Here is a 23,693-nt window from a genome sequence, read left to right as displayed (position 1 = left end):
TCTTTGAATGTTGATCTTAGGATTCAATCTATTATTCTGGGAACCACTAAACTCCTTTCTGTTCTGTAGAATGTAACCAACCACACCATCTCTTTCTTACCTCCCCCAGACGCTATGCACCACAGTGAGATGACATGTATAAATCTGAGGTGTTGTCTCCATTATTACTAATACCACTATTAAGTTATTGACAGAGTAGGGAACACAATATAGGATACAGCAGACCCCAGATGAGTGCCCACCTCCACAAACACCAGCTGTGGGATGCTGGGAAAGTCCATTAACATCTCTTATCAATCTTCTGACCAGGAAAGCAGAGTTCATACTTTCCACCTTCCTGCCTGCCATACCTGCCAGAACTCTGTGAGCATTGAGTGAGGTAAGACATGTGGAAGTATTTCACAGTTAAGAGCCCAAGTGGTAACAATGGTTTTGAATATAATCACTGTTGTAACAGCAGTGTTTGAACCTTCTCCTTTCCTCCAGTTTCAAAGCACAGTTAAGACCTGGAGGAAAGGTAAAGCTAACATCAAAAGGTTAGACAAAAAATTCATGGACTGGTAATGACAGCATTGTAATTGGGTAACAAAACAGATTCCTAAATCAGGAACTGAGAAGAAGCTTATCATAATTAACACTCATAGATTCTCCAAAGGCATTTGACTGGTGGGATTTACAGAGAAAATGTAGCCATCTAACCTACAAGCAATTCAGTTTAGTTTAAATACATTTATGTGTGCTTGTGTATGTAGGTATGTGCCTTGCCAATGCTTTTAACTTCTTAACTGTTCTAAAACATTTAAAATCCATGTAACATTTATTTTCCAAGGAAAATGAGATCAGATTTGATAACAGCCAGGAATAGAAGACTTCCTACCATAAAGGTAGTATACTGAGAGATGCAACTCCACAAAATCAGAGACACAAGCTGAAATCAATGAAAATAAAATATTAACTCCTTTAACCTTCTTTATGTCAAATAAGGCCTGTCATTTTCTTATCATAAGAGAGTTAGACAAAGGCAGGAGAGTTTTTAGGAGATTTTCTTTCTCAGTTTCATCTGAAAATGTTCAGTTTAACAACCACTAGAAAAAAGAATTTGGTTTTGGTAAAGACATACTTTTCCCCACATAGTGACTGTCCATCTAGCCCATCAGAAATCCAGAATAAGTTAAAATAAAGGCCTGAAAAGATTTCCAGTTTGGCCATCTTCCATTAACTGTGGAATCCCTCACCCCCTCACTACATAAAACATGGAGGATATGTGCTCAAGGCTCTAAATGAGACTCCAGTCTTCCCAACAGACAACGGCTTGCACCCTGACAATGGGCCTGCTCTCCTTGTCAGCACCATATGCTGGGAGAGGCTGTGTTTGGTCTCTGAATCAGGCCTTGCTAATGGGCTGACATCACTGCAAACGTTTTCACTTATTCTTTGGCAACACTTAAATCCTTGCCACAGGCCAGTCAGTAAGTCAGGGAGCGTTGTTAGCTGGGGGTGGGAGTCGGGAGTGTGACTGTCAGATAGCAATCTGCAGTGATGACAGGAGGGAGATCAAGGAGCTGAAACCATTTTGAAAGTCACTCTGCAGGCAGAACAAAACACCTCTGACAGGACTCTGGGAAGCCGAAGCACCAGGATGCTGGTATCTGAGCTCTCTGAGAATTCACTGTCCGCTCCCTGATTCTCAAGACCACTTTACAACCCAGCACAGCTTAGACCAACAGCTATTTGCTTTAGTAGTGGTATAAAATAATGCAGTGACATAGAGATGACAGACAGCAAACCCACGGTTGCATTGCCCATTTCTTAAAAAAATATTCTTTACAATTGTCTCCTTGCCCTACATTCTTTCATTTTCAACCTTGAATTGCTAAATAACCAGCGTTTAAAGTTCTTAGCAACATAGCAAAAGCTTTCTGTAAAAAGCTGTAACATATTTTATGACCAAAATTTATAATATACTGAGGCACTGGTAAACCATTTTTAAAAGCAACACCAATCACTAAGAATAATAGTAGAAGGCCCATGCCTGAATTGAGATCATCTCTTTTCTCTCCAAAACAGGAAACAATTTGGAAAAAGAAAATGGCTTCAGTCTACTAGATGCCATATACTGGACCTGGGCCCATCATCCATAAGACCTGCTAGATAGGTTTGCTGTGGTTTATTCTCCAAGCTCACCTGCTGTTACTGCTTTTGGTTGTTCCCTTTCTTTCCCTAGCTAAAGAGGAAGCTTGCTGTGCCACCGCTAAGATGCCCAAGCCAGCCAGGGTAGAGCTCTGTGGTGGGAGAGCCAGAGCCGGGCACTGGCTGCTTCCTCCTTGTCACCACATGGCAACAGGGGGGCAGGGACCTGATGCACGGCATGGCGACCACCGTCAACAATGCTTTACTGTATACTGGAAAGCTGCTAAGAAAGTGCACCTTAAAAATTCTTAACACACACATAACACACACACACGAAAACCTGGTAATTATATGAGGTCATGGGTGTGTTGGTAATCATCTCATAATAGGTATGTGTATCAAGTCATCACATTGTACACCTTAAACTTAAACAATGTTACGCATCAATTATTTCTCAGTAAAGTTGGAAACAAAACAAGGGAGTGCTCCAGGGAAGCCCAATGGGCACCAGGGATGGTCTCTTGGGTAAAACAAAATCAGTGGAGAAAAGGTACTCAAGGCACCAGGAAACTCATGACAGAAGCCACAGTGCACACCTGGCACCCATCAAAGAATGAATTCACTCAGGGAAACCAGGCTTGCAAACCTAGTCACCCCCAGTGATCTACACACAATCGATTTGCACTGTAGATGACCTGCTTCTAGGTCTGGGGTACAGTCTTCATCTGAGTGAAAACTCTGCCCTAAGTAAGTGGCAGTGAGTCCACAGTGACCCACAGCTCAGCAATGTGGGACTCCATTGATCTGATAGTCAGATAAGGGGGACTAGCCCCTGGATCCAGGGTACCACGTGTTCTGCTCCTGCTCGGCCATACTGGGTGGATGAGTCGGTTTGTGTCTGAGGAGAAGTGGGGTCAAGAGGAGAGAGAAGCGGCAGCTGCAACTACTGGGCCTTGTGAAGCTGGGGCTTGGTTCTGGTGGTAAGGATGCTCAGATCACTGCGGTGGCCATGAGGAGGGTTGGCACCTCCAGTTTCTCTTCAAATCCAGGGCTTCCCCTCAATTCCATGCGAGCATGAGGGACAGTTTCCAGAGACTCCTTCCCTCAGGGGGTTTCCACAGGGACAAGTCTTTCTAGTTACAGAGGGTGCTTTAAAATTACTTTGCCATGTTCAGTTGGGTAAATAAGCCACTTTAAAGAAAGTAGACTCACTAAGACACTAAATTAGGCTAAAGATCTTGGAGTGAGTCCACCTGTAAAAAGAAAATGTCCAAATCTTACCAGGTCGCTGTTGATTTTGAGTTGTAGACACCCCACTTCCTTTCTTTGTGTCACAAGCCACTCATTCCCCTTCTTAATGAGAACAAGAGGGAGTGATTACAGGTCCTGGGGCTGTGCCATTTGTGCTGTCTGAAAGGCACTTAAACGAGTGGCACATTATCTCACACATCTGGAGTTTACCAAATTAGCCAATTATGCTGGAGCTCATAAAATGAGGCCTTAAATGTCATTTAACTAGAAAATATTATAATCACCAAGTGGTCTGATTGTAAGATGATACTTGGGGCAGCATCAGTGGTTACAGAAAACAAATCGTGAAACAAAACACAGTTCAGATGCCCCCCAAATGCAACCACATATTTTCTACAGTAATACTTTCTGAAGAATACCATATTTCTGAAGGCACCAGCAATCAACATGTTTCTCATTTGAAACTTAGTTTAATCTGACCTAGTTGTTTCCTAGTTATTTGCCTTGGGCAAACCAGTGCACAAGAATTCCTCTCATAAGAAAACTAAGGAACATGCAGGATGTGAGTAGACTGATGGGAGACCAAGTATTTATCAGAGGTATGAAGCTGTCTGCCAGGGATGGGGCAATGATGGGGTTCAGAGTCTGAGCGGTCAGAGGTATGTGGCGCTGCTTTAGAGTTGACGGGACTTGCTTGACTAAATACATATGGGTCTCTCAGGGCTATTGTACTTCAATGAAGAGATAAAAGCTGCATTGAACTGCTATGTGATCCTATTTGAGGATAGTAATTCCAAAGGTTTTATAATAAATACTTTTAAATTGTCTTTTTTTCATTTACTAAATTTAAAAATTTGGTGTTTTAGAGAAAGGTGATATGGTGTAATGAAAACACCATGGTAGGCCACTAATACCTGTGTGTCTTTGGGCAACTAATGTCTCTGATCTTCCATTACCTCATACAAATACAGACATAATGCTGCTGCTTGTGCTGTGTTGATAATTAATGAAGGACAAAGTCTCCAGCATGGTGCCTGAGACACTGAAGAGAATCAATATTAGTTTCACATCTTTCTTTACTTATGTCACCAAAATATCTTAAGTTCTATTTAAAACTCTTTTTTTCTTTTTATTTCAGGAAAAGTGGCCACTAGGTGCTTTCAGAGGAGGAAGAGTGAGGTGTGGGCAGTCCCAGTTTTATAGTAACATAATTTATAATTTATAACCCCCCTTCATCCATTTGTGACTATCTCAGTCACTCTCTTCAAAGGAACAACGAGTACAAAAGAGGCTAGATAAGCTCTCCCAGGCACACTGAAGCAAAGGAAGTTAGGGGTGATGCACGAATGCATGGTAAACAGAGATGCCAGCTGCTGTTTGCCAGGAGAGTTTACAAAACGAAACTTTGGCTTTAAAGGCACCTCATCAACTAGGTTAAATCTTTATGTCTCCTGGGCTCACTGCTAGAGCAGACAAACCTGTTAGAAGAGAGCGATGGGGGTACTCTCCACAGTGACAGATTCCGCCTCCGTGAGCTCTTTCCTCTCCCAGAGAAAACGATGCTGTGTTCTTTGGCAAAAGCTAACTAAATATGATTCCATATAATGCCAATACTTGCTCATAATTTGGAGGGCCTTTTTAAAAAAACTTTAATTAATTTCAATTCTGAGCTGAAAAACTATGTCTTTATAAAAGTACAACATAACTATGCTTTTAAGGAAAAGAACCATCTTAGAAGCAATAAAGGGATTTGAACCCATGTGACTGAGCTACCTTCTCTTGGAAACAGGTGAATTCTGGGCAGACGCATGGGGAATTGCATCTCTTACAATGGTGAAAAGTACCACTTTACTTTTACAGCAGGGAAATGGGAGCTCTGTGCAGATTCTAAGTGTGTTAATAATAGACTCTGATGTTGCTAAACAACAGAAAAGAACTAGGTTTTGAAACCCTTAACATGGGAGAGAGGAAAAACCAGGAGAGATGAATTTTCTTACTATGCTAATAGTAAGATTGAACAGGACACTCTCTGCAGGCCACAGGACAGACAGTTCTCTATGCACCTGAGTGAGAAAAACATCTTTAAAAGCAGAGTGTACTCCAAAAGCTAAATAAGAAAATCAAAAGGAAAAAAAATGCTTTTACTTGGAAAAAAAAATTCAACACAGCATGTATTAAAAAGTTTTCTTTCCTTTTTCCCTTCCTTCCTTTTTTTTAAAAATTTAAGGCTATAAAATGTTCCTACTCTGTATCAAAAATAACAGACAGCCTTTTCTTTTCTATTTTTGCAAATATTTCCATCTCTAAGACTAGAGCTCTCTGGCTTTTGGCTAACATGTCCAGATCTAAGGCATTACAGAAAGAATGTCAATTTGCTCTAGAAGCAATTATACATACTGTCTAGGAAGAGGCCATTTTTTTCTATGCAAGGACCACACATACTGTATGTTTGTTATATTACTTGATATCAAAGCAGAAACATCAAATTCTTCCTAAAACACACATGAAATGAAGGGCCTGGCTATGAACTCCCACATCTAAAGCAGAGATATCTGTTACAGCTCACAGGACTTGCAATGCTAATATTTTGCTGCTGTGCTGGGAAGGGACACCTGATTGACTGTATATATAATACACTATGGTTGCTATAACTTTATTTATATTTTTAGTAAAAGGAGCATGACTTGTATCCCAAATGTCATAAATGTAGGCATATTGTGGACGTACAGCACTTAGGTAACACAGCATCAGGCTAATAGCAAATGACCTCAAAATATTTGCTCAGGCATCTCTCAGATCACTAGTATAACTTCACAGGGGGTGGTCTATAGCAAGAATTATCATTTTGGTTTCATTTTGCATTATTATTATGTTGGTATGATGACTTCCATTCATTTGTTCAGTGTGCACTTACCGAGTATCTCTACTCAATGGCAAACACAGGCATGGGGAATACAAATAAAACATGGCTTTAGGGCAATACATTCTTGGGGTGGGAGACAGAAGATGGAAAACTAGCTCACTCAATCACGGTGGTACATGCTATATTTTACATAGCATACATTTATAAATAAAGACTGGTACAGAAAGTATGTACTAGAGAAAAGATGATCAGGGAGGGTGAAACTTGAGGGCACCCTTAAATGAAGAGGGTTAGTTTCCTGTGTGGATTAGTGGTTGGTCCTCCAGGAACAGGGGCTAGCAACAAAGCCATGAGAGTGTGAGATACCAGGGCATTGTAAACCCTTTGCTATTCCTCCAGCAGCTCTGTGTATGGGGAAGGAACCTGGAGAAGAAGGGAGAGCCATACTAGAGGGGCTCTGTACACCATGAGGAGTTTAGACCTTATACTCCCGAGCATATTCATGCATATATTTCCCAAACACTCTAAAGATAAGTAAATAGTATGATCCAAGCACACAGATAATGAAATGGAATAGGAAATGGAGAAACAATAGGATATTTAGATGGCATATATGTACAAGTTTAATAGACAAAAAAGCTAGCATTCCCAATTAGTGAGTAAATTATGGAATTTTTCAAAAAGTTGTATTTGGACAATTGATGAACTATTTAAAAATAAAATTTAACTCAATGTGCCCCACTGCATATTAAAAAAAATTCTCAGGTGGATTAAAGATTTAAATGTAAAACATACCAGAATAAAATGTTCATAATCTCAGGGTAAGAGGATGTCCTTTTTAAAAGTGGCATCAAGGTCAGATACCAAAAAAGAAAAGATAGATATAATCACAAAATCACAACCTTCAAAAATCACAAACTTCTGTAAGGTGTGAGACACCATAGTTGTAAGACAAATGACAAGTCAGGAAAAATATTTGTAATGTATGTAACAGTGAAGAATTAGTGCCTATAATACATACTGGCCTCCTGGAAATCAATAAAAATATTAACATTAAGAGAAATGGGAAAGTGGCACAAATAAGCAATTTAGATGAAATGACATATATTGGTATAAAAGTATGCTCAATCCCAGTTACAATCAAAGGAATACTATTAAGATGGTTTTATTTTTCACTTATTTGGTAATAAACAGGAGATGCATTAAGTGACAGATATACCAAATAATGATAGATAATGTCCAGTATTTAAGAGGGTGTGGAGAAATGAGAACTCAAATACTAAGGGTATAAAATTGGTACATACTTTTTGGAAGATAATTTCACAACATCCATGATGTAAAGTGTGCATAGCATTTGATCCTGAAAGCCCATAGCTAGCATCTTATTTTGCAGAAATATATATACATATATATACACACACACACACAAATGTGCAAAAAATAGTATATTTATTGGATGGTTGTTTATATAGTGAAAATGTGGAAAGAACCTAACAGTCCACCAAAAGAATTCATTTAATAAATTGCAGCATGTAAATTTAAAAAAATAGTATGCTGTTGTTTAAAAGAATATGCTGGAAAAACATCCATGGTATATGTTTAACTGAAATACACAATTAGCAGAATAGTACCCACAATATACTCTGTCAAGAGTGGGCAGTGAACCCAGAGGTTAGGAGCATGTGCTTTGGGGTCAAGCAGACCCAGATTTGAGTTTCAGCTTCACCATTTACCAGATAGGTGAAAATTACTAACTTCTCGTGTCTTGGTTTCTTCATATGCCTAGCTTGAATGGATCCTACTAGAACCTACCTCACAGTTATAAGGAGAATTCCTAGTACATAGAAGAGACTAAATATATACCAGTAATTATTACTACTGTTACCATTTTTGTACAATTACTATTGTCAACAAATTTTCTTGTGAAAACAACTTCAAAAAGTGAATGTAATATCCTTCAGAAAATTATGCTGGATAGAGTCTTTAATTGAATCTATTCAATATATTGGATAGCTTATGTAACAAAAATTTTGTTTAGCTGATCATCTAATATATAGGATAATGAATTTGACACAACCACTTTTGACATAGATCTGTTCTGATTGATACTCATAAACCACAATGCGAACAAGAACATATTTGAACACTATATTTAAGAATCCAAATAAAGAACTACTACGTTTAGACGGCTCCATTTAAAAGAATTTTAAAAAGCCTTATAGGCACAAATGAGAAATTGCCCTCTAGTCATCAAACTGATCATTAATGTTGTTTTTGTGATAGTTTCTATTGTATACATATTTAGTTTTCAATCATATTATGAGGAAAAACACAAAAAAGTAGAAAGGCACTTTAAAACATTTCTCCTTGATAAGACTAGGAAAATCAACCATTCAAAATGAGAAACTATGTTATGCAGCAATATATTAAAATGCCTATATCAACACAGAGTCTATATATATGAAGAACCATACATACCCTTCTGTTTGGAAAATCATTCGAAAGCTGTCTCCTAAGCTTTTATAACTGTTTGGATCAGTTGCACATCTCTGAATCTGGAACCTAGGAATAAAATCAAAGCAAAAAAATTCCAAGTTAAGGATTTTGCCAAATGGCTTTTCTCATTTTTCAAAGTCTTAGGAAACTCAGCTTTTTCAGATTAATGTAAAATGGTCTGTTTTTTTGCTATAGATTTTTATTGATTTATTTGCTTTATATAATCTTTACCCTATTTTTGTAGCCTTTAAAATTATATTTCTCTGTACTTCAATAGAAACTGCAGAAAGAGGGTTTTTTTTTTTTCTTCTTCTGTTTCTTAGCCAGGCAGATGCACCCTGAGGCTTTCAGGCTTTTTTCTTTTTTGAAAAGCATACACAGATGTCATGGATTGTTTTAATGTAAAAATCAGAAAGATGCATATGAAACAAATAAGTAGCTCTATTTCTTATCTTAATTAGTGCTGCTCGATGGTAATTTAATACAAAGGTTAAAAATACAGAGCAGCTAATATGGCCTTACTTTGATCCCGATTGTGAATTTGGAATTCATTCTGACAGACAGGAGCCTATGCTCTGAGCACGAGTCAGGGGCACACGGTGACACAGTTTACTCTCCCCACCTCATGACGGAGCAATCCTCGTCACTATGGGAGTTGGTGCCTCTGGGTCTCCGCGGGGGCACAGTGCTCTGCACACAGCTGGTGCTCAATAAAGATGTATCCTGTTTTAGAGAGCTAAACTCTTTTCTTCTTCTTTTTGGTGTGATCATGCATCTCAGAACTTCAACCTTCAAACTGTGGAAGTTTCCAGTGTGAGGTCTTAACTCATTTATTTTGTATTTTGCCCTGGAGTTTGTTCCTAAAGATATCTATGTTATGTTATTACCCTACACCTGAGTTGTTCCCCATTTTGGGGTTTCTTTTGCCTACTACTCCTGTGTTCAACTTCCTTGTCCCAGTTCTGAGTGAAGGCCTTCTCCCTCTGTATTTCCCTCCACAAACACCTCTAATACTGTGTAAGATGCTTTTCTCAGATTGTTGGATTTATGATATGAACACAACTTCTACCTGTAAGAATGATGTATTTTACAGTTTTAGGCTGCAGGGAATTATGCTGGAAACTGACACATATATCATAGAAAAGAATGAATATTTTGCTTTGATTGGAGCAGTTGGGCATATGAATGGAATGGTAAGACTGGCAAGATGCTGGGTTACATTTGATTTTGTAAAGTGGAGAGTTGCTGAAGGTGATTGTCCAGGAGAGCAGCCGTACGGAGATAAGGGAGTTGAGTTCCAGCAGAAGCTTGGCACATACAAATGATTACATAATACCTATTGCCTGATGGGTGGATCAGAATGGGAGTATGGAGAGCAGAACAATCACAAAGGCAAGATGAGGGCCTGGGTGAAGATAATGCAGAATATGAATGGGGGCAACAGAAATGTAATGAAAGGGGTAAGCATTTTGGGTAATCCTTTTATTCTTTAAATTGATGTTTAAAGCATTTTAATGGTACATTCAACATGATCCCCTCTTGATCCTCTACAACTTAGAAAGTAATATTCCATAACCCTAGACTTACTATTGCTAAAGTTTAAAATGTCATAAATATTGTTCTTCATAATGATTTTGCTTGTCAAACTGACATCTCTATTAGCACGATCATTTTTAGAAGGTTAGTTTCTAGACAAGAACTACATCTCTAAAATTTAAATTGCATTTCACTCCTAGGAATTTACCCTAAGAATGCAGGATCCCAGTTTCAAAAAGACATATACATCCCTATATTTTACTACAGCACTATTTACAATAGCCAAGAAATGGAAGCAACCTAAGTGCCCATCAGTAGATGAATGGATAAAGAAGATGTGGTATATATACACAATGGAATATTATTCAGCCATAAGAAGAAAACAAATCCTACCATTTGCAACAGCATGGATGGAGCTAGAGAGTATTATGCTAAGTGAAATAATCCAGGTGGAGAAAGACAAGTACCAAATGATTTCACTATCTGTGGAGCATAAGAACAAAGCAAAAACTGAAGGAATAAAACAGCAGCAGACTCACAGAACCCAAGAATGGACTAACAGTTACCAAAGGGAAAGGGACTGGGGTAGGTGGATGTGAAGGAGGGAGAAGGGGAATAAGGGGCATTATGATTAGCACACATATTGTAGTGGAGGGGGTGGCACAGGGAAGGCAGAATAGCACAGAGAAGACAAATCAAATTGTGACTCTATAGCATCTTACTATGCTGATGGACAGTGACTGTAATGGAGTATGTGATGGGACTTGATAATGGGGGTAATCTAGTAAACACAATGTTGCTCATGTGATTATATATTAATGATACCAAAAAAAATTAAATTGCAGGTTATTTACAATAGCCAAGAAAGGGAAGCAACCAAAGTGTCCATCAACAGGTGAACAGAAGAAGAAGATGTGGTATATTACACAATGGAGTATTTTCAGCCATAAAAAGAAAGAAATCTTGCCATTTGTGACAACCTGGATGGACCTAGAGGGTATTATGCTAAGTGAAATAAGCCAGGTGGAGAAAGACAAATACCATATGATTTCACTTATTTGTAGAATATAAAAACAAAACAAAACAGAATGAACAAAACAACAGTAGACTCATAGACACTGAGAAAAGACTGGTGGTTACCATGGGTTGGGGTGGGTGGGTGGAGAGGCTGAGGAGGATAAAGGGGCACAAAAATTCTCAATCACCATATAATTTGGTCATGCAGATAGTAATAAGCATGGAGAATATAGTCAATGGTTCTGTAACATCTTTCTATGTTAACAGAAACTGCACTACAGGGAGTGGAGATTTAATAATATGGGTACTTTGAACCACTGTGTTGTATATTTGAAATCAATGTAAGATTGTATATCAATGATACTCCAATAATAGAAATGAAATAGATGCACAGAACAGAAAAAAAATTTTAATTGCATGGAGCTTAACAGAAGATCGTGGACCAGTACAGCTGACTCATTTAAACTGTTACAGATCCAGAGGTGCATTTGGTGTGTATGTGTGTGTAACCACTGGCTGAGAAGACTCAATAAGTAGTTTTGTCTAGAATCAAGCAAGTGATTTGATGGTCAGGTAGATGGACCATGTTTGGTATTTTTGGATTACTGTATGCAGAAGTGATACATAGGTATTTTGGATACAAATTAATTAACACTAAACACAAAAAAGTACAAATGAGAGAAGTACATGTAAGTTTACACAACAAAAAATGGTGGAACATATAGAGTGATTGCCAAAATATGACTTTGATTCTAGTTCCAGAAAGAATCTCCGTCTCTGGCTGCATATTGGTAATCTATATTCATTGCTGAGTAGGATACATTTTCTTATGTCTAGTTGGGAAGTCCAAGACTCTTCTCTTTTCTTTTATGGAAAAATTGAAAATAGTTTTATGTAAAAAATATTACATGCTCATAGATTTTCATAATATCTGTAATAACATTCATGAGATTCATTTGCCTCCATCGATTTCCTTTCTATGCTTTTCTCCCTAATTACCAAGTATTTAAAAAATATTTGCCTTATGAAATAAGATGCTATATGTGTTACAAAAACCCAGGGCATCATCTCCACTTTCAAGAAGCACAGTAAATAAATAAATGAGAAAAAATAATAATAAAATAGGGAAAAATGTAGCATCGGCATCAAGTTGCCCAGGTGTTCAGCAGAGGGAGCAATTATTGCTTTCTGTAGGGGCGGGGAGGAGTTTCAGGAAGGAGAAGGGATTTGGGCTGGTCCTGTAGGATTCAGGGAGGCAAAAGAGTAAGCCAGGAGGAAGCATTCCAGTGGGGAAAGGAGGGAATCAAAGGCAAGTGAGGGAAAGCTGCCATTTCAAGGGAAGTGAAGGGAAAGATCACTTACTGTGGCAACCCTGTGTGTTTCCTGCAGGACAGGTGTTACAGCACTGCGCTGGCCGCATTCAGGGGCTCCGGGTAGGCAGAGACGTGAGAGGGTTAGAGGGGGATGTTATGAAATAAAGTCAAAGCCCTGTATGGAGCATTTGGCTGTCTCCTGCTCCTCAGCTGAGTCCTTCAGCTGACTCTGCATGGCCGCCTCAGTTATGTGCTCTGGTCTTAGAAGGGTCGGTGAAGGGCTGGGCAAATGAACCAAAGCAAGTGCCTCCCACTGGCTAGAAAATAGACCTCAGTCCCTCTGTCACTGTTGGTGTTAGAGACATAAGCCTTGTCTATGATGTCTGCATGCTTGGGTGATCCAAGGTGGGTCTTCTGTCAGCTTATGCAAAGATGAGTACAGAGTATAGTCATTTTAAAATTTACTAGTTACTTAACTGGCTAGTAGAAGTCTAGGCAGTTCACTCACTAGTTGCAATTTCTTTATTTTTACCCAGTCTGGCAGGTAATATTTCCAATCCAACATTCATTCAGTTAATAAGAGTTCTTGAACACTTACTCTACTGTAGATGTTCTACTGTTTGGGGCGCTTACAAAGAATAAAAAATAATCTTGCCCTTTAGAAGCTTGCAGTTAGGTGAAGGAGATGTGCAAAGAAATAATACCACATACAAAGAATAATGTCTTGGAATAGTGTTTCTGAGTATCAGATGTCAGCCAGTGAGTTTTCTGGCACCAAGTGACACTTCTTGGAGATGATTTCCTATCTGTGGGTGGACTGTGGCTGCCTGAAAAGAGTACTGTGTAGAGACGTTGGAGGAAAAAGGGAACACAGGAAGGATATCCTTGGGCTCAATATGTGTGATTCAACTTTACCTATCCACCTTAGGACAGGCAACAAGACAGTCAGCGGAATCCTTGAGGAGTGCTACAAACAGGAGCGGCAACATAAAAAAAACCCCAAAACATTCCATGCGGAGGGTCCACAAGCTGTGCTGTAGAGCAATGAGCAAGGATGGGCAGGCACGGTAAATACTGATTCCTCAGTAAAGCCTGCCCACCATTCTTTACTGTGCTAAAGCAGCTGGAGTCTCAGCATACAGGCGAAGGCAAATATAGCTCTTGTGTGCATCTCACACATGGTGTGTGTACATGTTTCAGAGAAAGTACAGGTGGTATTTAGTTCCACCACACATGACTTATTCTGATCACATAGTTATCAGTTCTTCTAAGGAATCTGTTTCAAGTTGATATAATTATAGTGCATTTTGGTCAATCATGTAAAACAGGAATTTCCTTCTTCCTCTCTACTACATTTCAGCAATTTAAAAGGTTTCTCTCGGCTTGAAGCTGTACATCAACATTTTCCAAGCTGTATTCTGGGTTAACAGATTCTCTCTATACTCAGGGAGACAATTTTCCAGTTATGTAATACAGCTGTTGGTAAAATTACAAAGGCAAAACCACACTACTCTTGATTGTACTTAGAAGAAAAGGTTAGACCTTTCCACTGTCCTAATAAAAGCAGCTTAGGCATGTCTGGAATCTCCATCTGAGTAACTTCTTTTATTAGAATGAAAACCCGATGCCAAACTGGCAAATCAGACAACGGAGCTACACTTGAGACATGTTCAGTGCCTCACATTGGGTCAGAGTGAAACACATGGGAAAGGAGTGTGGCTCTAACCCTGTGCCCCACTGCCTGCAGCCAGCAGTCCTATTGGCCTCTGTTCAGGGGAGCAAAGTCCTGCATACTTCCACAAATGGGAGGGAACAGCCCCGTCATCACCATGCCACAAATACAAAGCCAGTTCCTGTGATCACCACCAGGGCATGGAAGGGCTGCTCAACATTCGCAAACAAATCTACAAGTGTATTTTTAAAAGCTATAGACTGCTCTCACTCACTGAAATATTTTTCTCTAAACAGGTCAAGAATCATTACTGTAGCATTTCTCACTGACTTAATTGTGTCCTTAGTCAGTAACCAAATTTTAAAGTCTCTTGATTCTCAGCACAGTTAGAAATGCCCCTTTAGGCATTCAGCTTGTCTGTGTACTTCTTAAAATGGCCATAAGAAAGATAAGTCAGTAAGAAACAAAATGACTTTGCTATCCTAAAGGCCGTAGGACAAGGCTGTTTGAAAATCCCCAAATCTTAAATTTTTGCAGTGCCTTTATTTCCAAAGTCATTTTACATGTATCTTCTTAAAAATCACTGATGGCTGATGGAGTTTATATTCAGGAATAGAGGCTTCAGGACACACATACACTTATGTATATGGGTATATATCCATGTACATGTAAATGTAATTTAAAATTTATATGAAGGGCAGCAACTGAATCGCAAAGAGTCAAATTGGGGAAGGTGATAAGATTTGTTCTGAAGCTAATTTGCCTACCATGCACTCTGCTTTTTAGTTAGACCATATAATGATTATTGGTGGTGCTTTAGGGTAAGGAACTGATGGCAATTTGGGAAGGGGTGCAAAAGCCATTTTCAGGCCATCCTTTGACACTGTCACGAAACCTAAGTCAAGCAGTGAGATAGGTGATGTTTATTTCTAGCACTGTTGCCAGATCATTTTCCAGTTAGTATTCAATAGTATTCTTGTGCTCCTACCTTCTCTTTTCAACTCTGCTCTCAGAAAAGCATTCCCATCAATCATTTATCCTTATTGTGGCTTTTGCTTTGATATGCTTGTCTTTCAGAACTCTTCCCCTATTAAAGGGATTTCGGCTATCAAAGAGGAATTAGGAAGGTTTGGTTTGGTTTAGGATGGGGATCTGGGGTACCTTTACCACCTTTAGCAACATAGCCTAACATGGTACTTTTTTTCCTGAGTGGAATTTTATGCTACCAAAATGCACTAGGATACATAAAAATTACACCTTTGTGTCAAAGGACTTGAAGCACTTTGGGGAACTGAGTTAGGAGCCACCAGTTACGATTCCATTGCTGTCACCAATAAATAGTATAAACTGGTGAGACTTGTAATTTAATCCTTCCTTGCCTTTCTCCCCAGCAGTAAAATGGGACAGCAGACATTAGAAGACACTTTGATTCTGAAGGCACAAAGACACACAGACTTAATATTTGAGTTTACTAGCTATAAGAGAGAAGAGACACTTCATTTTGTTTTGTAAAGCTCCAAATTCCTATTTTATAGGGGTGGGAGACTGCTAATAAAAAGTTTACACTGACAGTAAGTGGTGATGAACCTCATGAAGCTCTGCGGAGATCTTTGTAAATGTGCTATGAACAAAGCTTATTAGTAATTACCAGAATACTACATGTGTTCCTTAATAAACACTTAAGAAACCCACTAATGAATCAGAGATTAACAGACTAAATGTTTGCAATTACATAACACATTAAAAGGGTAACTGCAGGGAGATCACAAACAAAGATCTGAATTCACTGTAATTAGCCTATCTTACTGAAGTAAGATGCTGCTTCTACGGATTATGTTTGCTTTCTCATTGGCTGGTTGGGCGTGGCCAAAGTCGGACTGAGCGTGCAGAGACACAGATGAGGCTTTGAAATTTAGGTGTACACACCTACCTTATAAATTTTGGGAAAAGGCTCTGGAAAGCATGTCTTTAAAAAAATTCCCACCAGGTATATTTATTTCCTGTACTCTGAAAAATCACCTTCCACTGAGGCTGCCCAAGAGAAGAAATCCCCGTTCCCATGAAAGCTAACCACTGGATCAAAGGGAAATGGGCCTCTGCCTTTGTCCTCTCTGCACAAGGACCGTGTCAGATGGGGTGATGAGGCTGCTGATCTGGGAGATGTTTCCGTCAGTTTTATTTAGCAAGTGCTGGAGAGAAAGATTTTCTTCTAACACTGCTCTATGTCCATTGCTTTACTGTTTTGATTTTAAGTTTCTGGTGATGGTGTGTAGTAATTTAAAAAAATGTTAGCTGTGGGTATTTTACTTCAGATCAAATACAATGACAATCCACATAACATTGCCTTAGCAAAGGCGGCCCCAGGAGCCCTTTAGTCATCTTGGAAGGGTGTGGTTGACAGTCTAGATACAGATTTCTGTCTCAACATTTCCTGAGATTCCCATTTGCACAAGGGGCAAGGTCAAGAGTTTTGGGCACAAAGTAAAGAAACCACAGATCTTGCCTTCTAAAATGGAACAAACAGGTGGGGGGCAGGGAGATGTGAGTGATTAATAGTAAGACAGAATACAAGTGCTCAGTAGAGATTCTGGGAACTTGGTTCACCTGTGACATCAGCACTGTCTGTGTTTCCTGGGTTCGCCGCCTAGACCTGGCATCAATTAACAGCCTAAAATAATGCTAACAATTCACAAGGCTGGTGTGAGTTTGGCTGTGCCTGAGCAGTGATCACTGACTGAAGTTCAAAAGCTGTACTCATACATATTTGGCTGCTTATCAATTTATTCTAAAAGTTGAGGGAAAAGAAAGATACTTTTCCTGATCTTTGCTCAGACGTTTCCCTAGGAGGTTTTCTTTAGAAATTTATACCTGGTAAAAATTAAGATGTCCTTCATCTGTTTAAAGCCTGAATGTCTTTACTAGGTGTAGGTGGGCTGGGCTACGTTTTGGTTTAGTGTTTATGATATTGTAAAGACGACCAATAAATTTCTCTGTGTTATTATAAAACAGTTTATAATTTGAAGAAACATGTAACCTGGAGTGCTCAGTCAGCCTAGATAATTACTGCAGATAAGGGAACAACATCTTGGCAAGGCCACAAAAGCACGGGAAATCTTCTGTGCCATATAATTTTGAACACGTTTTTGAACAGAGCCTCAAAAATATTATCTCTCTGAAATATCAGATCAATCAGATAGCCTGATTATACTTCAAGTAATTTCCTGTGATCCTAGACACATCTAATTGCAGTCTCCTTTCACACCCCAGGGAGATTTAAAGTCAGATATTCCATGACTGAACATTTTACAATTCGCACCTTATCAGTACACTTAAATATCCCATAAATGGTTCATTTCGCCAATCACAAGTTTCATTACAATAAACACTTACCTTTGTGTCCCTGATAAGTGCAATGAAATAGATCTAGTATTATACACCTTACGTTACTAAACATGTGGTATTTCAAGTATTTAGAATCTGTGTAAAATCTGACATTGTAAAATGAATCATGATGAGAGAGTTGAGTCTATGTTCTGGCACATGTTCTTCCAGTCGTTTATATTACTTATGGGATAATAACTAAGTACACTGACAATATAAGTCTAAGATTTATTTTATCGACAATATGCTAATTAACAAGTCAGAGACAAATGGTCATTATAGATTACAGCTGAAATCTAATACTGTTAAACCACAAGTAATAAAATAGGCTAATTGACATAGCTGTATAATTAAAATGCTCCAAGCATAAACTGGTCTCAATTAAACAAAAGCTTGACTAGCATGACTTGCAGTCATTTTACTCTGTAAAATACATGTCACATTATAAAACTACACTTAATTCAGATTATAGTGCTACCACTCTTTGAATATACATATGTGTGTATGTATACATATATTTCACTAAACTTCGTATTTAATGCCAACAAATGGCTTCACACCCAGGTGCACCTATCTATATTTTCCCAAGTGCACTGACCTAGGCTGACCATTACAGTGGTTAATTACCATGAAGCCACTTTATATTAGGGAAATGAGGACAGGATGGATCATAGACTGGAAATAAAACCCATTTTCAAGGTAATGAGACTAGAGACGGCTACATAAACTTCAGCAAATATGAAAATGACCACAGTCATGACTAGAATCATAGTTTTCCCATATTCCCAAAATAATTATAGTTTTAAAAAATTTGACCCTCCCCCCACAAAGAAGAGTTAGCTACACCCTTTCTCTCTCTGTTCCTCCCACCTCCCTCCTTGGGTCCACAGTTTTCCTAATGTTCACCAACAGCAGTGACAGAGAAACGGAAGACATCGTTCTTACCTGTTGAACCTGAGCTCATTGCTCAGGATGAGACTGAAGTTCTTGGTTTCTAGCCTTCATAAAAGGCTTCCAGAACAAGGAGTTCAAAAGCAGTCAAATCTACCAGAACCCTTACTGGCCTTGGGACCAGAGCCACTTCACAGAAACTAATTATGCTCTAGAGACCATAAGCCAGAGTCCCAGTGAGAGAGAATTTCAGGGGATATAGAGTCTCTGGAGACCTACTATCCCATCCATTTTATGTTAACTGATCAGTTCCCTGTTTTATGGTTTATCTAGCACTGATAAGGAAGGATAAGAAAGATTAAAAGAGTGGGTGGGTTCTTTGCATTCAACAGTACAAATGCTTATGCTGGAAAGAAATTTGCCAAACAGAGATAATAAACCTTTTGGCTAATACGGAAGAAAATGTGCTTATGCTTATCACAGTTGAGGAAACTTTCAAGTTTATATTTTTATATTTTTATACCAAGATTAACCTCATATGTTACCAACATTTGGATCAGTTGTTACCAGTTCCAAATGAGGACACCCCCAAAAATGGTAATCATACCTCTTACTTTAAATCAGTTAACTTTGAGAGCATTTTTACATATATGATCTCATCTCAGGGTACGCCTTAGGTGCACAGCTCCTTATATTTGTAAGGTTAAAATCACTTGAAAGAGAAAAAAGGAAAAAGTATCAGCTTGGTGCTAGAAAGGCATCAGACTAGAGTCAGTTCACCCTGAAGTCTCTCTGTTGTATTGTGAATTTGTCTAGTTCAGTACATGGCTAGTAAAATTGCATCTCTGAACCCAAGATTTTTTATAAAAAGACCCATTCACCCAACCAACTTTGAGGGTTATCTTTGAACACTTAAACAAATTAGTCCTGAATTAACTGTACTGGGAAGAGCCAGGTCACAGAAGCACCAGTTAAGTTCATTTAACTTGATCCCTCACTATAAGGAGTACAGACTGGATGGAGAGAGATTTCTCCATGGGGGATATGGGATGGACATCTTTGTAGAAGAATTTAGATGCAGTCCTCTTTGAAGAGCATGAGACATCACACGATTCCCTTCAATCCTCTCATTTGTAGATAACTGGATTGATATATTCTGGACTAATAAAACAATCTTTCTATATTTATCTAGCATCTCTCCTATGTGGTTTATTTCCAGGTGTTTAATTGCCTAGTGTGTGCCTGGAGAACATTGTCAAGGCCAATATCAACTAATTCTGTAATTTCTCCCCACATCTTCTCTCTGTGTCTTTCTCTCAACTAAATGCTTTTAATAATGAATATTCCATTCTGTCATAAACACATGTTAAAGAAGCCCCCGTGGAAAGGTGTGGTTTCATTATTATGATTAAATAACATGCTAAAAAGAATTAAAAATCACTGAGAACACTGGCAACAGAAGAGATGCATAACTGTTCGCACCCAGGAGCTGGCCAAACTCGTCCATGGAACTCGTACAGGAAACTACTTCACTAATTAACCAAGCGTTTAATACAAGGCAACTACTATTTTTGGCTGAATAATAGATGGGTACTTTGGCAGGTAACAATGTACTTCAAAACAGTTCAGGTCATTTAATTTTATAAAATGCTGATCTTATTCCAGGTTTTACAGAAATATAACTTTACATTTTAAAATAATTACCTTAAAAAAAACCCCAACTCTTTGTTCTATACATTGAGATCCAGATAATTGGATGTCTTGATTAATTGAGTCTTAAAAACTAAGCATAAGACATTCATTTAGAATAAGATCCAGTAAGAAACCTATAGTGAATATATAATAATGAAACCTTTTCTTTCAAACTTGTGCTAAGGGCATGCTCTGTTTGTTTCCAATGAAACTCCATTCACTCTCACTCAATTCATTATGAAAAATTCTAAGTGTGAAGATTAGGTTTAAACATTTGGTGTTTTAGTCTCTCCCTTCGCAAGTAAAACCTTATCATTGAGTATAAAAGAGCAAAAAGTGCTCTGAGACTGAAATTTGCAGAGAATTCATAAGAACGAACATGTATTGAGTGCCTAATTTGAATGGGCCCTTGGCTATTAAGACTCTGCTTAACTTAGACATTGACCCTCTTACAGGGAAGTTTGCATTCTAATAGGAGACAAACTCGAAGCATCCAAACATTAATAACAGGCAAGTCTTCCTGGATTTGTTATATTCTTGCTTGCCTCCTTGAGTAGTACACAGGGAGCCCAACACAGCATATCTTTCATGCCTGGGGTCAGTGGGGACCTTCTGAGTGGGAATTACCTTCCTGTGCTGTGACGCAGACTCTGCTCAGGCCTCCCAAGGCTTGGCAGGCCAGCCCCTCCACTAATGGCTTCAGAGTGCTTTTCTGGCTCACTGTCATCCCTGTATGCTTTGTTCTACCCCTACTGCCAGGCAATGAGCTATCATTTCTCGCACATCAGCGTGTCTTCTCCCTGCTTCTCTTCCCTCCTCCCACTTTTCTCTCCCTCACTCCTCCAATGACCTTTAATTCTCCCCTTAGGCCCAGCAGTGAACTCAGAGCCATGCAACCCAGCCTGGTCACAGCTCTTAGAAAGGGCCGGAGGGGCCATCCTGTGAGTCAGGTCTACGAACATCAGTGCCTGGCTTTTGCAACATCTATTTTGGCTGTTCAGAGACCATTTTTGCATGTGTTTTGTTTCTCAGTTTTGTGCCAAAGTTGAGGTTATGAGATAAGTGGCCTCTGGCTGAGTGTGAACTTTCCCTGAGAATGGGCTGTCCGAGAGGAGGGCAGGGGCAGACAGCCCCCAGGCTCCCCCAGCATTCTCTCCCCCAGGCTTTTGGTCATTCTCAGGCACAGCTCCTTAGGCAGGTATGGTCTCTCCCCAGCGGGGAGGATGGCCCTACTGCTCTGTGCCTTATCCCTTCAGGATTCCTCCAGGCTGAGGGCATACTAAAGCGTCCCGTCACTCCTGGAAGCCAAACAAGAACTAATTCATAACTTATGATAGGATGATGATAGCATGGGGCTCAGCAGCTGGGGCCACAGCGACTCCTTAGCCCTTCTGTTCCCTATTTGTTTTGTGGGTTCTGTTTCTGTTTGTTGCTTCAAATAAAATACTCTTGTATGTTTTTTTTGTTTGTTTATTTTCCACTGCTGAATTATGGATATGTGGTAAGTGTATCTTATTTAGATTCTCATAGATCTATGTTTAATTTGAAAGTTCAAGACAAATATGCAAATTTCTTTTGAAAAACCTGTATGTTTTCAGAATTCTGACCCAATCACTGTGACTTTCTGTTGGCTCTGGTAGTATTGCACTATCCCTTTTGGGGGAGAAAACAGAAAAAGAGAAGAAAGAGCCACTGCAAAGGATTCTACTTCCTGGTACAAATACTTTTGGAACTGTGAAGCCCGTTCTTACTTGTGTGCATTAGGTCAAATTCTGGCAGAAAATACAGGACAGCTGCCATTCCATATTTTGAAATGTTTATTTAAAAAGTCTTGATATAACTTATAAAATAGTTGGCAGGTATTCCCTATTTTTTTTCATTCCCTTGCAGGTAGACAACTTGGAATAAAGAGGGGGAGAAATGAGTATTTTCAATGGTGAAGTATCTCACAACTTTAAATATGAGATGCCAAAGAGCTTTCTGCAATGAAGATTGGTTCAAATACGTATATATTTAGCAATATTACTTACATCAGGCTGAGTGTCAGCTGTATTTAGTAATATTACTTATGTCAGGTTGAGTGTCAGCTAGCAAGAGAATTAAAAAGCTGTACAATTTCTGAAAGTTTTTAATGACTTAAGAATAAATTTACTACAGGTAAACAAGTATATAATTGAAGATACCACATTTTTAGATACAAATAAGATAAAATTTTCTTAAAAATCCCAAGTTGAAGTATTCCAGAAATTTGAAGGCACAGAGGAGTTATTTGTTACATTGCAATACCTATACTAAATGAACAGTTTCAAGAGGGAATTTGGTTTAGGACTGACATGTCTCCAGGCAGCTCATTCAGTGGGGAGGAGGTTATTACAGAGGCTGTGTGTAACAAGGATGTGTAATGAGGTTCCCTGGGATGGAACATGGGAATCCATCAGGGCTCTGGCAGAAGCAATAAGCCATCCACTAAAACTTTCTGCTCCTTTTTCTCATTGTATGAAGTTGATGCTAGGAAAGACATACATAGCCAGAAAATAAGTACATCCCCAGGCCCCTGTATATCCAGGTGTCAGTCGTATGGCTCGTTATTTTCAATAGAATCTAAGTGAAGTTATGTGTGTCACTTACAGATGGGGTTTTAAGAAGTGAGTGGGGCTTCTCTATTCTCCTTCCTGTTTCACCTGCAAGATGTACTTTGCAAGGTACATCTTACATTGAGACTAACTATATCTTACCTTGAATCTGTATCACCTGCAAGAAGGAAGCAGAGGACTCTGACGCTCTAGTGTGTACAGCACAAGCTTGAAGGAGCCTGGATCCCTAATTATACACTGAAGAAAACCTCCTACTATCTGGTAATACTCACATTGGAATGTTATACAAGTATTCTTTACTGGAGTAAACTACTGAAATTCAGGAGGGTTTATTAGTTGCCACAGCTAGATTTGCCTTAACTGATCCAAGGATCCACACTGTACTGTGTCTGTTCCTCTCTCTGTGTCCTGTCTGCAGACCAGTTCCTTCTGGTTACAATTCTTCCTGCTCTCACACAGCACTGCCTTTGACAGAGCAACCCCAGCCTTGGGGTAAGAGAACACAAACCTAGTGCCCACCACTTACCCCTTTCTGCCACCACATGGGCCAAATGTCTTTCATTTGCCCCTCCAAATCCACTCTCTACCCTGCTCACTGCCCTGAGAAGTCATCTGAATCAGCTGTATCAGAAAACTTTTACGTTCTCTCCTTTCCAGTTGGAGTTGGCCAATGAGAAGTCCTGGCGGGTGGCAGGAGGAAGGGAGGAAAATGAGTTTGGGATATTTATTTGTCTGATTTCTTCCTGTGAGTCTTCCTCAGACCTGTCTTTGTCCACAGACGGTCAATGCTCCTCCCAGGGCACCCCCTCTTCATGACTTTCATCTTTCAAGTTTAGGTGACCTTTCCCTTTATGCAT

At 39.2% G+C, this 23,693-nt stretch overlaps 1 protein-coding gene across 2 annotated transcripts in view; it reads right to left on the bottom strand.

Moving 5' to 3' along the window:
• SLC25A21 (solute carrier family 25 member 21) overlaps positions 1-23,693 on the bottom strand; it is a 474,204-nt gene that overhangs the window by 119,813 nt on the left and 330,698 nt on the right. For both annotated transcript variants that reach the window (XM_057488493.1, XM_036881288.2), the window contains one exon: positions 8,723-8,806. In XM_057488493.1, the coding sequence (XP_057344476.1) occupies positions 8,723-8,806 (84 nt within the window). The remainder of the gene's footprint in view (positions 1-8,722; positions 8,807-23,693) is intronic.

Source organism: Manis pentadactyla, chromosome 11 (genome assembly GCF_030020395.1).
Source record: "Manis pentadactyla isolate mManPen7 chromosome 11, mManPen7.hap1, whole genome shotgun sequence".
Taxonomy (NCBI): domain Eukaryota; kingdom Metazoa; phylum Chordata; class Mammalia; order Pholidota; family Manidae; genus Manis; species Manis pentadactyla.
This window is presented reverse-complemented; position numbering and strand designations above follow the sequence as displayed.